The sequence below is a fragment of the Poecilia reticulata genome, linkage group LG19 (genome assembly GCF_000633615.1).
Source record: "Poecilia reticulata strain Guanapo linkage group LG19, Guppy_female_1.0+MT, whole genome shotgun sequence".
NCBI lineage: Eukaryota > Metazoa > Chordata > Actinopteri > Cyprinodontiformes > Poeciliidae > Poecilia > Poecilia reticulata.
Window position 1 is genome coordinate 4,318,328 of NC_024349.1, and position 16,007 is coordinate 4,334,334.

The 16,007-nt window shown below is 43.9% G+C and overlaps 1 protein-coding gene across 9 annotated transcripts in view; it reads right to left on the bottom strand.

Annotated features, from left to right (window-relative positions):
- mical3a (microtubule associated monooxygenase, calponin and LIM domain containing 3a) overlaps positions 1-16,007 on the bottom strand; it is a 95,838-nt gene that overhangs the window by 11,772 nt on the left and 68,059 nt on the right. For 7 of the 9 annotated variants that reach the window (XM_017310787.1, XM_017310786.1, XM_017310789.1 and 4 more), the window contains 13 exons: positions 14,982-15,250; positions 14,625-14,717; positions 13,396-13,527; positions 12,940-13,002; positions 10,837-10,911; positions 10,254-10,367; positions 9,830-9,909; positions 7,919-9,752; positions 7,742-7,836; positions 7,029-7,205; positions 4,806-4,856; positions 3,488-3,595; positions 2,008-2,101 (listed from right to left, as the gene is read on the bottom strand). In XM_017310787.1, the coding sequence (XP_017166276.1) occupies positions 2,008-2,101; positions 3,488-3,595; positions 4,806-4,856; positions 7,029-7,205; positions 7,742-7,836; positions 7,919-9,752; positions 9,830-9,909; positions 10,254-10,367; positions 10,837-10,911; positions 12,940-13,002; positions 13,396-13,527; positions 14,625-14,717; positions 14,982-15,250 (3,185 nt within the window). The remainder of the gene's footprint in view (positions 1-2,007; positions 2,102-3,487; positions 3,596-4,805; positions 4,857-7,028; positions 7,206-7,741; positions 7,837-7,918; positions 9,753-9,829; positions 9,910-10,253; positions 10,368-10,836; positions 10,912-12,939; positions 13,003-13,395; positions 13,528-14,624; positions 14,718-14,981; positions 15,251-16,007) is intronic. The other 2 variants (XM_017310791.1, XM_017310790.1) reach the window with 2 other exon arrangements.

A 16,007-nucleotide genomic window follows, 5' to 3' on the forward strand; every position in this document is an offset into this window, starting at 1 on the left:
TGGGGTGAATTTCTGTTCAGTTTTAGAGTCAAATGCATTGAAGAAATTCAGTTTGAGGTTAGTTTGGATGACAAACTAACTATGAAAACCAGTTTTAGCAGATAAGCTTCAGAGGGCTCCAAACAAATCTCAGCAAATATCTGCAGCATTTCACAAAGATATTTGCAGAGACTCTTCTAAAACAGAAGAAGCTGCCAAAGTTCTGACTGGCAAACTGGATGCCAAACATTCTGTTTGCAGTTTAGAGATTGATCAAGGTGCAGAAACTCTCCTCATTGAGAGGCAGCGAGAGGCTAAACATCCAGATTGAGCACAGACAAATCTATGTGGGGACACACATTCTCCTGATCGCATGCAGCGCTGCACTTCGACGATGGCACACATGTGATGAACAAACAGAGATCAACATGTTTGGAGATGGAGAACTGCTGCTGTGTGTCACCACAGATGGATGGAGTCCACATGACAGTGTGCAAAACGGAAACCCAAGTAGATCTGATACCTGATCTTCTTTTGTGTTGTTTGGGTAAAGTACAAGTACCTTTATACAAGCCTTAAAGAGAGTAAAGCAGTGCACATGTTAAAACACATTGCAACATCTGATTGTATGAATATTGGATGGGAGGAATAAATCTGGCTGCTGGAAAATGGAAAAGATTTAAGTAACTTTATACTATGTTAGTATTAGCGCTAAAACAATGTAGGTGTCCTGCTTCAACTACCGTATTTTCCGCACTATAAGGCACCTAAAAACCTTCAATTTCCTCAAAAGCCGACAGTGCGCCTTATATATGGACCAATATGGAGCTACAACAGGTCTAGCAACTACGGTAAGCAGCCGCCGACTTCATTTTCCCCGTAGAAGAAGAAGAGCGCGGTGCATGCTGGGATAGTTGTCAGAATGCTGGTTTGTTAATAAAGTTTGACTGACCTATCTACCTACCGACCTGATAATCAGGTCGTCTGCAGGTCATTTAGCACCACGTTCTCCACCAACATGCTGTGCGCGAACGGAGAAGGGTGACCATCGTCCGGCCACGCCCCGGCCCAGTCGCCGAAGGTTCTCCTCGCCGACCGAGGAGAGGGGGGCTGGGGGCAGGGGGAGAGAGACAGAGACTGCGGTGGCAGCGTGTCGGTTGGTCTGTGTTACCCAGAAAGCAGTTGGGCACAATATCACAACACCAACACCGTGACTGAAACAACAACTGGGGCAGCCTAGTATATAATGTACTTGGGGACCATTTCATTATTATTACACATCCACATATGTACAGGACGGGTAGCAACCTTAACTGTAGCGTCTATTCTATGCGCCTTATAGTGTGGAAAATACGGTAAATACATTTTTTGCTTGCAGGTTCCTGTAAAACCTGATGGGAGGCTGAGGATCTGGATAAGATATTTCAGATCCAGGACACATCTGGAACATACAGGACACCTGAGGACACCTGAGGACACCCGAGGACACCTGAGGACACTCCTGGAAGATCATTCGTTTGAGCTACAAGCTAACTGAAAAGAAAATGATGACATACGCCCTCTAGACAGTGGAAATAATGCATTGTGTTACAGATTGTCTGTGATAGCCACTTAACACGATTTTAAGATCAACCGTTTCATTTTCTGTCTGATTTTACATTGGTAGAACTAAATAAACTGTAAATGTGGACAGGTCTGTCAGCGGAGGGAGAATCACGACTGCAGCGATGGATTGTGTGGTTTACAGGTTACTGTTCTTCCCTTTGGAGCATCTACAAAAGGTTTAACCGATAATGACATGAAGATAAAATGAGGTCTTGGCTGGGGGAACCAGTGGGACGCCGACTGTGAAAGGAGATTTAACTGTCAGGCATGAAAAAAATCCCTTTAAAATATTAATAAAAAGCAAATAATAAAAGTGGTGACAGCAATTAGCTTTCTATCTGCCGATGTCATGTCGAATTTGTGGTGATATTAAAAGATAAGCTGGTAAAAATGAGGGAGTATGAAAGTTTAATAAGTTGTTACCTGCTTCTCCCCTCAGTGCTTTCTCCACGGCGACGCCCCGCTCCTCCAGCTGCCGCTGCTTCTCCTCCACCTGCTCCAGCTGCCTCTGGATGATCTGGGCAGACATATCAAGAATTAACGGCTCAGAGGAAGAAAAGACCAAACCTGCCAAATATTCAATCCACATGCACTTATTTCACATATTCAAATAAATCCACCTCATAAAGTACATCTCACTGCTGCTGGGGGGGAGTGAAATGCAACCTGGCCCTTCATCACCCCATAAACATGGAGGTGAATCTAATGGTCCTTACTGGGACTGGTCATTTTAAACGGGACTTACGTCGGTTCAGAGTTTAAAAAAAAAAAAAAAGTTGCTGGAAATGGGAGAAAAACGAACAGCTGCAATGAATTAAGACAGAAATGCACCAGTTACCCCGACACACACAAACGTTTGGTATTAAATACATAAGGCTGCATCTCAGTAAATTAAAAAACTCCAAAAGCTGAACTTTTTACACACAGTGATATATTTAAATGTTTATTTTGTTCATTTTGATGATTCTGGCCGGCAGCCAATGAAAATGTCAAGTTTCACAACAAAACGACAAGGATGAATGCTGCAACGGGTTGTTCAGTGGGGAATCATAAACACTCTCCAAAAGGAAGGTAAGCCACTGCAGGCATTGCCAAAGAAGCTGGCTGGTCCATGGAAAGTTTAGTGGAAGGAAAAGCTGTGGATGCAAGAAGGATAATCACAGCCCTGAAAGGATTCTGAAGCAAAACCCACTAAGCCCTTCCTGAACCATACCAGCTTCAATCACCATGGTAACACCAGCAAACCGGCCCAAAGTAATCCCAGTTGTCAAGATATCAGAACCAACAATGCAGGCAAGTTCCTGAACAACTGAGCAGAACCAGAGGTTGATCTGCTCCATGCCATGCTGCACTGATGCAGGAGTTCATGCAAAAGGAGTCCAGACCAAATACTGAGTGCAGAGACTGTTCACATGTCTGGATCAAAAATCTGATTTATACTCCAGTTTTCTGAGCAGAAGTATTTCAGATTTCCCTTTCACCATTAAAATTAACTAAAAAAAAAGAAGCAAGGAGTGTGAAAATATGTAAAGTCTTACCTTTTAAATTGAATTTCTGAAATAAATTACCTCTCAAAATTCTAACATGCTTATATACTGACATATAAGCATGCAGAAAGATTTTCTGTTTGGCTGTGACAGACAGGAAAAACTAAATGCTGAGCAGAAACGAGGCAAAACAGCCAAACAGCCTGAGGGAAGCAGGCAGCTTAGAGCCGAGTCAGAACCCTGAAGGTCCGAATCCCAAACACTTTCCTAAATGAGACACGCAGCTGGGCTCAGGCCGCAGCAGCTGAGTCACACCGAACGACACATATGGTACAAGACGCAAAAGAGAAGAGAAAAGCAGCCGGCGCTCCGATAATTCAGCTTACAATCCTGAGATGACATCAGGACAGGTTTACCTGCGCGCGGTGCAGCCTTTTCAGCTCCTCCTGCTTCGCCTGTCGCCGGGCGGCTTTCTGGACTCTGCGTGTGAGCTTGGCATTCAGCTCCTCCTCTGTGTAGGTTTTCTGGTAGAGAACAGAAAATGTGACTCAGAGAATCTCTTTTATAAATGTTTCAGACTGGAAGCCGCAGAAGGAGCCTGAAACTTCAGAACATCAACAGCAGAAAGGGAAACTGGACGGTGGAGGTGAGGCGGGGATTCACCGGACAGCTGCTGGTTTTCTAAAAGATTTACTGAAAAACATCTCGAGGTTTGAATTAACATGTAAATAAGCTTTAACACCACAATTTGCAGAATTGATAATTAAAGTAAAATCATAATAACATGAGAATAAAGTTGTAATAATACCAGAACAAGAATTTATATTAGGAGAATGAAGTATAACACTAACACAAAAATATTAAAAATTAAAATGAGGAATGTCGAGTATGTTGTAAAATCATACTTCTGAATAAGTTTTACAATTATGAAATTTAACTCATCAGCATCAAATTATTATCAGGCTTTTTGAGTCTTTTCAAAGAAAGAGATTCGGACTCATCCATGATTCTTTATCATTAAAATGTCTTTTCTTCTCACGTAATCTGATAACTTGTATTCTGATAAAATTGCATGTTTATTTTCTAATGTTAGGACTTTATTCTCATTCTTTTTTAACACTTCATTGTACCAGATTAATAATCCCTCACAAGCAAATGAAAGACAATACCATATTTGTAATAAATTAATTAATATAAAATTTTTATCTTTCAGGTAATTGAAATGTTTTGATAGATGCGGCATCTTTTCTGTACTTTTAGTCTTGAAAAATAAGAAAATCACAAATTTCCAGACTCCATAGAAACCACATATTGGACATGCTCTTTTATAGGATCATTTACAGTTTGCTTATTTAAAAAAGGCTGGAATTTTCTCTTTATCAGACGACTTGTTGGTACATGAAAAGCTTTCATAAATCAGAAGAAAGGAGTAAAGGCAGCGAGGCAGAACAAGCTGCTCCAGTCTGGAGTAAATCCACACGACAGATGAATATTTATGACATAAACGTCAGAAGGAAGAGGAAGACAGAGATGCAGTCTCATCAGAGTGACCAGCAGAGCGAGCTTTTAGGAAGGAGAAGTCACGTTTTAGAGCATCCAGCAGTGAGAGAGCGAGCGAGCGAGCGCCGTTTATTAGTTGTGGACCAGAAACACGCAGCTGGTTACGACAGCGAACTGTGCAGGAAGTGGAGGAGTGGAGGGAGTTTTCAACGGGAACGGATGTAATACTGCTACCTTTGTGGCGTACGATCTCTTGAACGCCAGCGCGTGAGGAACATAAACAGACTTGATGAAGACAAAACAGAAAACAGGGAGGAAAACAGACATGATACAGACGACATGATTAAATGGGTTAATGATCATGTTAAACAGCTCAAAATCAAAACAGTACGGGACAACTCAGGTGGTAAAAAAATCAAAACAGTACGGGACAACTCAGGTGGTAAAAAAATCAAAACAGGCAATGTTAATAACCCATAACGTGACAGCTAGACACAGAATCATCACAAAAGTATTTCTCCCCTTACAGATTTCTTCATTAAAAATTAAAATATTATCCCAATTTTTTGTTGAGTTTTAATAGGCAAACGGGCCTGATGAGGTAGAACCTGCCTGACAGCGTAAAGTTGGCTAAGATCTAAAAGAGCAACGCAACATGTACACCAAAAAAACTCAAAAAATAAATTTAAGAACAAATGAGAATAAAGTCATCAACATTTATTCGTCTGGAAAAACAAAAAATCGGCACCAATTTCCTAGATTTTGGATGATTGCTGATTGGCCGATAATAGTGACCAATCTTATCCACGGATCTTATCTACTGCCGCATGATCTGAAACTCAGCCACTTTTGCTCTGCAGTGAGAGAGAGAGCTGCCTCACATCTACTGGTGTGAAACCTTTCAGGCAAAAAAAAGATGATATCGGCAAAATCAGTATGACCAGGTGAGTCTTTTTAGAGATGGGTGATCGCTCAGAGTTAAAAAGTTACAAAGTTGTCGCAAAAATTACTCCAACAGCCCCACATGTAAAACTCTGCAGGCCTCCCTCGGTCAAAATTTACCAAAAAACATCTTGAGCTGAAGACGTTTGGGAAAATATTCTCTGGAGCAGAAAGCAAAACTTTTTGGAAGGTTTCTCAAACTAATAGCGTTTTAAAAAAGAAAATCAAACCCACAGAAAAATACAGATGTGGCGTCTGAATTTGGCGCTTGATTGTGTGTCATCAAATGTTTCAGGGTTTTGATGTTGATCTGGAGGATCAGAGATCTGCTGCCACAATGGGGATGGGGATTACAATCAGCACTTTAGCCAGAGTTTTGAAATCAGGAAACATTTCTCCTGTTGAAGTGATCAGAAATCAGGAAGACGGAAAATATTCAGTTAACGCGACCCTTGGTCTGGCCTTGATTTTGCAGCTTTAAGCTCAACAGCACACCAGCAAATCCACTTCCAGATGGTTTTGGGGTGTCCTAGTCAAAGTATGGACTTTAACACAAATGTCCATTTGTGGTTATTTGACATTAAACAGGACTTCCATCCTGGAAAACTCTCAAATATGGCAGAATGTAAACAATTCTGCCAAAAATCCACCCCAGTGATTTTAGAGACTCACTAAAAGTTGATCTCAAGCAGCTGTTTGGTCACATTAGTACAGCAGGAGGTTGGTTTGCATCGCTGTTTCCTTAATACATGAATAAACAGAAGAAATCTGTAGGAGAGTAAATATTTTCACAGCTGTGTAATTCTATCTAAAACTACAACAAAACACCAAACAGCAGAAGATAAAATCGGACAGTTTCAGCTCTAAACCTACATCTGATCTACTGACAGAGAGGAAAACTGCAACCATGACAGTGACTAGAGTTCATCAGATCCCGTGAGGCCTGGGAGGCATGCTGCTGTGAATTCAGATCACTTTTCACAGCATCCATTTCTGTCTCCTAGCGTCATCGTCACAATGCAGAAAACTAAACGGGAGCCTGTCAATAGTTTCAAACGGTTAAAAAATTCATGCCTCTGGCCCTGAACTCCACTGTGTCTAAAAAACAAGGACACACACACGGACTGAGCTGCAGCGGGAGAATCACTCTGAATTTCACAACTTGATGAATGAAAGAGCTTTTCTAAAATGTGAGGTTTCTGTGAACCTCATTTGACATGTTGAGGCCTCCATACAGAGATAAAATCAGACATTAGAAGAATTTTCCCAACTTTTCCCCCAATCAAGCCTGATGAAGATGCTTAAGATCTCTGATTGGGCTTCTCCAGACCTTGGAGACAGGTTCCTGTCCTAATTTGGCGCCATGATTAGTTTTGGGATTTCTTGAGGAGAAAGAAGTAAACATTTCTCATTGTGAGGCTTTATTATAAAAACATTAAAAATACCTAAGGTGAGATCTAAAAGCCAAAACCATATTTGAAACTCAGAATCATTTTCCCTCACGCTGCGTAATACCTCCTCATCGTCTTTCTCCTTTTCTTGGTCAACCTCCTTTTCTGGCTCCCTTTCTTTCTGCCCCTCTTTCACCCTCTTTTTCCTCTTTATCTCCCTCCTCCTCTCCTTTTCCAGTCTCTCCTCCTTTATTGCCTCCTTCTGCATGCCTGACACTAGGTCAAAGATGTCCATACGCAGCTAAGAGTGGAAGAAATTATTAAAAACAAATATGAAAAAAGTGAGCTTTTTAAAACAAACAGTGGGTCTGACAGTAATATTCCAGTTCCTGTCATTTACTGAAGGCAGTTTAAAGCAGCAGATTTATATTTTCTATAATAATCTGTATAAAACAAAGGTTAAATTTAATATTTCACTTTTCAACAATTTCAAAACATCTGATGTTTACCATGTTAGGATCGTAGTGAACAGAACCCTGATGAAGTATTCACTCCCCCTGTACTTTTATATTTATTTCAGATGTATGAACAACAGAGGAAAAACTACTTTCAGTTATTTGGTAGCTAAATATTTTTACGGATAACAGGTTAAACTGACTGAATACATTTTAATTAAGAAAATCCAGTATAACTAATCACTGCTCTGTTTTGGCCAATCGCTTTAAATCCCAGTAATATTAAAGTTATTTGTTTGCAATCTTCTGAAACACTTCTGTCAGGCGCGGTGCCGCCTGAGGCTCCCTGGCAGACAGAGCTGATTTGTGAAACTTTACTCACGTCTGCCTTTGATTTCTGGGACGATTTTTCCAGAACATCATCACAGGACAGGTCCGAGTCCTCGGAAAAGCTCAGGTTCCTCCGAGTCTTTGAGTCTGTTCAACGCAAAGAGAAGAAAACATGAACCTCCAGGATACAAACATTCAGAAACACTGGACTTCTGAACGTGGATCTGACCTGAGGATTTCCCCAGAGGCGACGTCCTTTTCTTCCCCGAGTCCTGGGTGGTGGAGCTGGACGACGGCGTGCTCGGACACGACTTGTTGTCCTTCTTCTTCTTGTCCTTTTTGTATCCAGAGAACACGGCCTTCCAGAGCGACTTGTGTTTGGGCGGCGTCTCCTCGGCGCCAGAGTACCGGCTGCCGTCGTTTTTGGCTTTCTTCTCCTTCTTGTTCTTGCGGGGTGAGAAGAGGGAGCTTCGCTTCTTGCTCTTGCCCGTTGACGATCCCTCTGACGACGCCACTGAGCTGTCCAGACTCTTGTTGCTGCTGAAGAAACGCTCAGGAACAGACTCTTTCTTTGACTCCAGCGCCTTCACGGCCGACGTTTTGGGAGATCCGGGTGACTTTTTGGTCTTTCCAGCTGAATCCGGAGTGGCGCTCCAGGCCACCCTAGGGGAGACGCTCCTGTTTGGGTCAGACTCTTTCATTTTGTTCAGCTGCTTGGCCATGGCGTCTTTGAGAGCTTGGCTCTTCACAGACTTCTCTCTTGCTCTGATTCTCTCCTCGGCGATTTCCTTGGCCTCTGGGGAAAACCGAGTGGCCCTCTGGGATTTGGAGACTGGGATTACTGGGATGTTCGGCTTTCCGTTCTCCATGGCTAACGCCAGGTGCAGCGGCGGCTTGATGGCGGGCGGCGCCTGACTCTTGTTCTGGCTCGTTTCTGCCGTGCGCTCATCGTACGTCTCCTCCACGTCGTCGGCAAAAGGAATCTCCTCAACCGTCTCCACAAACGATTTCCTCACCTCAGCCGGCCGAGGCTGCTTCTTCTTCTCCCTCATTATCACCACCGGGGCGGTCTGTGGCGCCGCCTCTGGGGACGACGGTTTCCTGGGCGCGGGGGCGGGACTCAGCTGCGTCCTCGGCGCAGGAACCGGAGCGTCGGCTGGAAGCTTTTCCGTCCCGTTGCTCCAAGACGCCTGGTGCCTCTTCTGTCTGAGCACTGCCGGAGACTGGTTGGCAGGGACGGGCGGCGGCGGACTGGAGGGCGGGGTGAGCATGGTGGAGTCCGACGTGTCGCCGTTCGCCGTTAGGTTTGTGTCGTTCTTGGCCGCAGCGGGAGCGATCGGCGTGATGACTTGACCCTCCAGCGTGATGTTGAGTCGGCGAATGACGGTGCGGCCTGTGAACGCCGGCTTCGGCTCCCCGGTGGACGGCGTCGTCGGCTCCCCAGTGGACGGCGTCTTCACGGGGGTCGGGTCCGGTATCGGGGTCTTCTCCAGGGTTTTACTGCTGCGGTCTAAAGGAGAGAGGCCGAGGCTCTTCCGGATCTCTGCACTCTTCAACCAGAACTCCTCGATGATGTCTGACTTTTTCGAGGCGTTCTCCTCGATGGAGGAGTCAGCGGACCTGAGAGGTTCGGGCGTTGAGCTGACGGGCTGCGTCCTGACGGGGGAGTCAGAGGTCTGAGGTGAGGAGGCTTCCTGGCAGGGCAAAGGCTGGGCGCAGATCGGGGAAAGGGGGTTTCCAGTCAGGGGGCAGATGGAGCGGTGGGGGAAGACCGGGGATTTAGGCGTGTGCGTCTCTGGGAGGGAGATGGGCTGGGAGCGAATCGGGGAGCCGAGCGGTGACTTGAAGGGCGACTGGCCAGATGGCTTCAGCGGAGAGACGGCGGGCGAGACAGGAGGGGAAGAGGCGGAGGGGAGCGTGACGGCAGGAGCGGGAGACGGGATGGGAGCGGAAAATGAAACGGATGAAGGGCTGAACGGGCTCCTGACAGCCGGGGACACAGCCGTCTTCTCTTCCTCCGGTAAGAAGGGATCCGGGAAGAAACGGATGCCGGGAGATTTCACCTGCAGGAGCAGCGAACGTTAGAGTTCCTGAAAAAAACATCCCATCATTTTAACTTTGTGTAAGCAGAATTCCTTACCGGGCTGACAGGCTCAGCCGGCCGTTTGAGGGGAGAAAGAACGACGTCGTCCTTCAGCAGTGAGCTGGAGCTGGCTGGGTCTGAAGTCACAGCAAGAATGAAACCCATCATCCATCACCTCCACACAAATATAAACTACTTTAACTGGATGGAGGTGGCATGACAGACAAACACAAAACTTTAAAACAAAAGGAAAACAATGTTTTTTAGGTGTTTATTTACAAACAGAAATCTACGTTCAGCCCCATTTACTCTGAAAAACCTGACAAAAACCCAGACCACCTGCCTAGCATCCCCCAAACAGCATTAACACGTCTATAATTCACTCAAATCTATTGTTGCAATGTGAAAAATACAGAAATGCTTCAGTGATGTAAGGTACTTGTGTAAAATATCTCCTAAAATATCAGCTTGTGTTTCGTACCAATACTCGAGTCTCTCCCCAGACTGTCTGTGTCCTGGTTTTCCTCTGGAGGAGCTTCGTTTTGCTCCGACTGCTGCAGCCGAGCCTCAGCTTCTGCATCCGAAGGAATGTCATCTGGACAGTTACATAAAATCACTGAGGTGGATGAAATACTGACTGAATTTATCTGACCATTAACATTCAACAGGGAGGCTGCTGTGAAGGAACAAACTCAACTTTTACTGCAGCTTATGTAGAATAAGTTAGGAAACTTTTCATGTTTCTGTGATTATTTGCTGGCAGATATCTCTGCCACAGACTGGCGACCTGTCCAGGGTGACCCCGCCTCTGGGTCACCAGGACCCCTCCTGACCCCAGTAGGGACAAGAGTGTACAGAAAAAGGATGGATGGCAGATATTCACATATGCAGAATAAAAAGACATCTAAATGTTTTCTCACCGTCTTACAAAAACATCATGTATTTTTATTCTGTCAAGAATGAAACTACCTGGTTTCTACTGTATCTTCATGCTCGACAAGCAAAAGCATGAAGAAGAACATATGAAGAAGAACAGAGAAATGTTTGACTCTTTGTCTCTTTACCTTGGTCCAGCTCCGTGCCGGGCTCCATGTCTGGACTGTCTGCTTCAGCTTGCAGCTCTTCATCCTCACACGGTTCTGGTATGAAACCAAAACGGAGAGAAATGACTAACCTGGCTGCTGCAGACTGTCTGGAGTCAATAATGGGTGAGCACTTTTTCCAATTCCAATTCCCTGACAGCCTAAGAGCCTGAATCAACTTTTCTCTGAAAATCTGTTGCTCCAAAGATATTGGGAACAATTTGAACAAAAAACTAAAAAAAAAAAAAAAAAAAAACATAATTGAAAAAGCATGAATAGGTTTCAAAGCCAGAATCCATTTAGCTCCATTCAGCACTAGAAAACTGATGTGCTACAGAAAGGTTTAGTGCACAGATGACAGTAATGGTCTGTCATCTGTAATACATGAACAAAAGAAGCCCAGAGTGAACCTGGTGATGAAGATGCATGCAGACGTCCGTTATGTTTGATCCAAGCAGAAGCAGAAACTAAACTGTTAAAAAGCAGCAGATTACAGGAAAAGCTGCTTTGCCCAAACAAACCTGAAGCAAGAAAACAAAAATTAAGCATTTCATGCAATAATTCAGTCCAACCACTCCTCCAGTCATCACTAAACTAAATCTGTTCACATGGATGCACAGGAAAGGAAAGAGTCGTTCTAGTGAGTCTGATCTGACTGAACTGTGCATCAACACGGTGACTTTTTCAGTCATTCATGCTTTTAATCAGCAGATTAAAGGAAACTTCACCGGTTTCACAGCATGTTCAAGAGCAGTTAGTCTGCAAATACCTGAACCGTCACATCTGCGTCTGAAAGAAATAAATCCTGCACAAGGAAACATACAGAGGCTCTGCAAAAATATTCATATCCCTCAAACTTCACATTGTGTCACTCAGACTTTTATGAATTTTATTGGGATGTTATGAGACGGACTAACTGTTACCAGGGCTGCAGCTAATGGATATTTTACTACTAAATTATTCTGACAATAAATTAGATTAAAAAAAATTTACACATTCTGCAGATTTTTCATTTGACCACTTAAGCCTTTTTTATACAATATTAAAGATACATTAAGATATACAAATAAATAAATAATTCAGTTCCTTTGTAAAATGAGGAAATAAACATTTTATTACCTGAACTTCAATAACAGCGCTCCTTTAGTGAACTCTTGATCAACAGATCCTTCTAACATCAAACATGAACAGCTCAGCGCTTTCTGCTGGACTGAACATCAATTCAGAGCAGCGATGATCTAAAGCAGGGGTGTCAAACTCCAGTCCTCGAGGGCCGCTGTCCTGCAGTTTTTAGATGTGCCACAGGTACAAAACACCTGAATCAAATGGCTTAATTACCTCCTCAGTTCTCCAGAGCCTTGCTAATTACTTAATTATTCTATTCAGGTGTGGTGCAGCAGAGACACTTCTAAAAGTTGCAGGACAGCAGCCCTCGAGGACTGGAGTTTGACACCCCTGATCTAAAGGTTGTTTTTTCACCTAACCAGTTAATAATTAGACAGCAAAAGGTGCTTAATGGGAGATTTTCCAAATTTAAACCAGGTGAAGCTAAAACTGCCACTCTGGGTGGAACAGATTTACAGATAATGAAGGTTTTTCATCTTAAATGCAGAAACTGTATTTTATTATTGCTCTGACTGTGTTGTTCTTACAGAAAACTGTCTGTATACTACAGGTAATAATTACTTGATTACTGAATTAGTTAATGATTACTCCAATAATCAATCCATCTCTACCAACATGTATATTAATGTATAAACGTCTGTTCATCAAATCCCAGTAAAATCCGTTGTTGTTTGTTGTAATGTGGCAAAATGTAAAAAGCTGAACACGTGTGTAGACATCGGAAACGTTTTCAGAGCTCAGCAGCTCATTCTGTGAAATAAACGCACATGAAGCCAGAGAAAGCTCGTTTCTAGAAGGCAACGGGTGAAATGAGAAGCTTGGTGAGAAACAGATGCTGGTCTGATGGCTGGCTGCGGTGCTGCAGGCTGCATGCATGCTCCTGAGCTTTTCTGCATGCTGCAGGGGAAGGCCAGCCGACAGACAGATAAAAACACAAATCTCCGTTCAGGTCTGTGCTACCTCCAGACAACGACTCCAACCAGACCCTCACTGCCTCGTGTCGGGTGGATGTGTGGGCGGGGGCTACGCTCAAACCAGAAGAACAACAGAAAGATGGCGGGGGAAAATAACGGCAAAGCAATTAGACACATGGGAAAAGAACCGAGCAGAACACAACAGAACAAAGCAGAACCAAAAAATATCAAAGGAACAGATGGGGGGGTTACATGGTGCAGTGGGACGAGGCTGGAGGACGTTACACAGCAACTCTGGATGAAACATGAAAAAGGCTCAACACAAAATTAAACATTCCAGAAAAAAAACATAAAACAAAATCAGAGATGGTTAAAAATAGCAGGTGGGTTAGTGGAGGGCGGAGGGCGGACCCCCCCGTCACACACAGACGTTCAAACAGAACCGCCGCGATGAGACCCGATCCTCAACATGTCCGGACGACGGCGCCTCCGGGCGGGTTACCTGTGGAGGGGGGCAGAGTGGGCTCAGAACCCACCGGGCCGTCCGGGTCAGAATCCCGCCGCGCTCTCGCCAAACTCGGAATGGCGCTGGGATCCACCGGCTGGAGGAGCTGCTGGAGCTGTATGTTCCTGGCTAAACGTTTGTCGTGATTTTCAGTAACGAGACGCACGATTGGACAGGAAGGCGAACAAGAAGAAAAACAAGGAAAAAGGAGGGAAAACAGACAAGAAGTGAAAAGAGAGAAAAGGCAGAAAGAGTCACTGAGGGGGCAGAACGACCTCCGAATGGAAGAGTTACAGGAAGTCTGCATGCACTCATACTCTGCAAAAACACTAAAAAATAATACGAGTTAAAAAGAAATTTGTTGAATACACAGCAATGCTGCCAATCAATAAAAAATCATAACAGCAGCGCCTGGAGGAATCTGTGGAGTTTATTAGATTAATAATAAAACTAAAAATAGGCTTTAATAAGCAGGTTAAATGGTCTGCAGTAGGCATGGGCCGGTGTGAGTAAAAATATCACAGATTCACCAAAAAAGGTCAAACCGAATGTAATTAGTTGATTTATCAAAGAAAAACCAACAATTATTCCCACTGGTGGCAAAATATTATGACGCAGTCATATTTAAACCTGTGAGAAAACAGCTGCAGTCTAAATTACAGATGTGTGTTTACAGCCATTTGTGCTGAAGGAGGCAGTAAATCAGCAAAAGAGATGTAAGTATTATGTATTTTCCAGGCATAAAGTCTCATTTTTTAGCTCAGTAACTATGTGAGCTTCAGTTGTTATGGAAATGCTGCAAATATCAAAACAACTTACAGGAAGTCTGACTTTGCAACAAAGCCTGAAAATGGTCTCTGTCTCTTTAAGAACAGCTTAAGACATATTGTTTGTAGCTAACAGCTGTTGCTGAAGGGAGTTTTTCTTTCTGAGTGACAGAAAGGTTGTGAATTTCTCTTTCAGCCAGCTGACCTGCTGTGTGCAGTAACAACCCTCTCAGGTGTCTCCGCTACAGTTCTGACAGAAGGTTTTAGCGGTTCTGATGCCGTTAACCGACCCATGCCTAGTTTTCAATTTTAAAGAAATGGCAAAACTTCAACCAACAAACCACGACAAAAACACAGCAACAGAAACGGAGCTCCGAGAGCAGAGAAGCTTAGAAACTGAAATCAGCCAGAGTTATGTCAGCTTTCTGCAAACGCCACCGCAAGCACTTCTGTTGCTACCTTTGAATTTACCAACATCCTCTTCATCAGTGAGGTGCTTCTCCAGCCACAGACCTGACTGCAGCTCTCTGTCCCAGGGGCAGTAATCCCCCTCTGACAGCAGGGGGAGACAAACACCCAAAACGGCACACATATACACAAAGGATGAGGATGAGGAGGAGGAGGTGGAGGAAGGGTGAAGGCAGAGAGTAACAGGGTGAGGACAGCGATGAAGGTGACATTTAAACAAAACACTTATTTTGACAAACAGCAGGTGGAGCTGTGGGTTGCCTTGACAACAGTGTGAACAGAATGTAAACATAGATAAAAACAGGATTAGACTAGAAAAAACGACCAAATAATAAAAAAAAAAATCACCATCACTGGATTCTTCCTCATCTTCCTCCTCGTCCTCGCCCTCCTCCTCTTCTTCCTCGTCTTCCTCCACGTCTCCATCCCTGCTGGCAGCATCAGCCAGAGCTTCGTCCTCCAGCTCACCGCCTCGCAGTTTGGCGTGGAGCTCCACGGCCTCCTTCCAGGGAACGCCGCCGAGGTCCGTCGGGCTGGCCGGCTGCTCCTCCACCTCCGCCTCTTCCTCCGCCTCTTCCTCCTGCTCATCCTCTTCCTCCATGTCAGACTCAGAACTACTGTTAAGAAAATAAAGAAGCAAAGCACAAAAGTTACAAACGAAAACAAAAGAAAAGGACAATTCAGCAATAACAATATCACAATAGACAATTGATAGACAGTACATCTGATAGAATATTCAATATAAAGAACATTCCCTGAACCTAAGCATTCTGGGAGATGTAGGCAGAGGACAGGATTTATCTGCTCAACCTCTCATTAAGAAAGGTGGGTGGCATCAACTAACTCAGTCTTTGGTTGCCTAGCAACAACCTAGCTTGTGCAGGACTCGGTTTCATGCTCCGCCCTCATGCCTCATAACTGCTAAAAAATAAAAAACAACAGCATCGAGTGAAAACTGTGGATTAAACAGAAAGGTCACGCCAACAGTAGGTCAGTATTTCAGGTATTTTAAACAAAAACTAATCAATAATTATCAATATTAACAGTTATCAACATCCACTGATATTAAACGCTCATATTGTGACACGTTTTTCAGTCATTTCGTCCAGCAATGATATCGTAGCAGGTTAGTGCTGCTTCAGCCCTGAATAGCTGCATTTAAAATGTTGTTTTGTCAATAATGGTGAACTAATTTCAGGGTTTTTCCTGGAGTTCAGATTCCGTTTGCAAGAAACCGAAGATTATCCCCACAGAGAAACAGAGAAGGAAATGATGTTCAAACTGCAGCGCAGAAGACGTCCAAAAAGTACAGAAACCTAAAATTCACAGCGCATAAAAAATAAATAAACATCTTTAAAAGAGCACGAGTTAAGC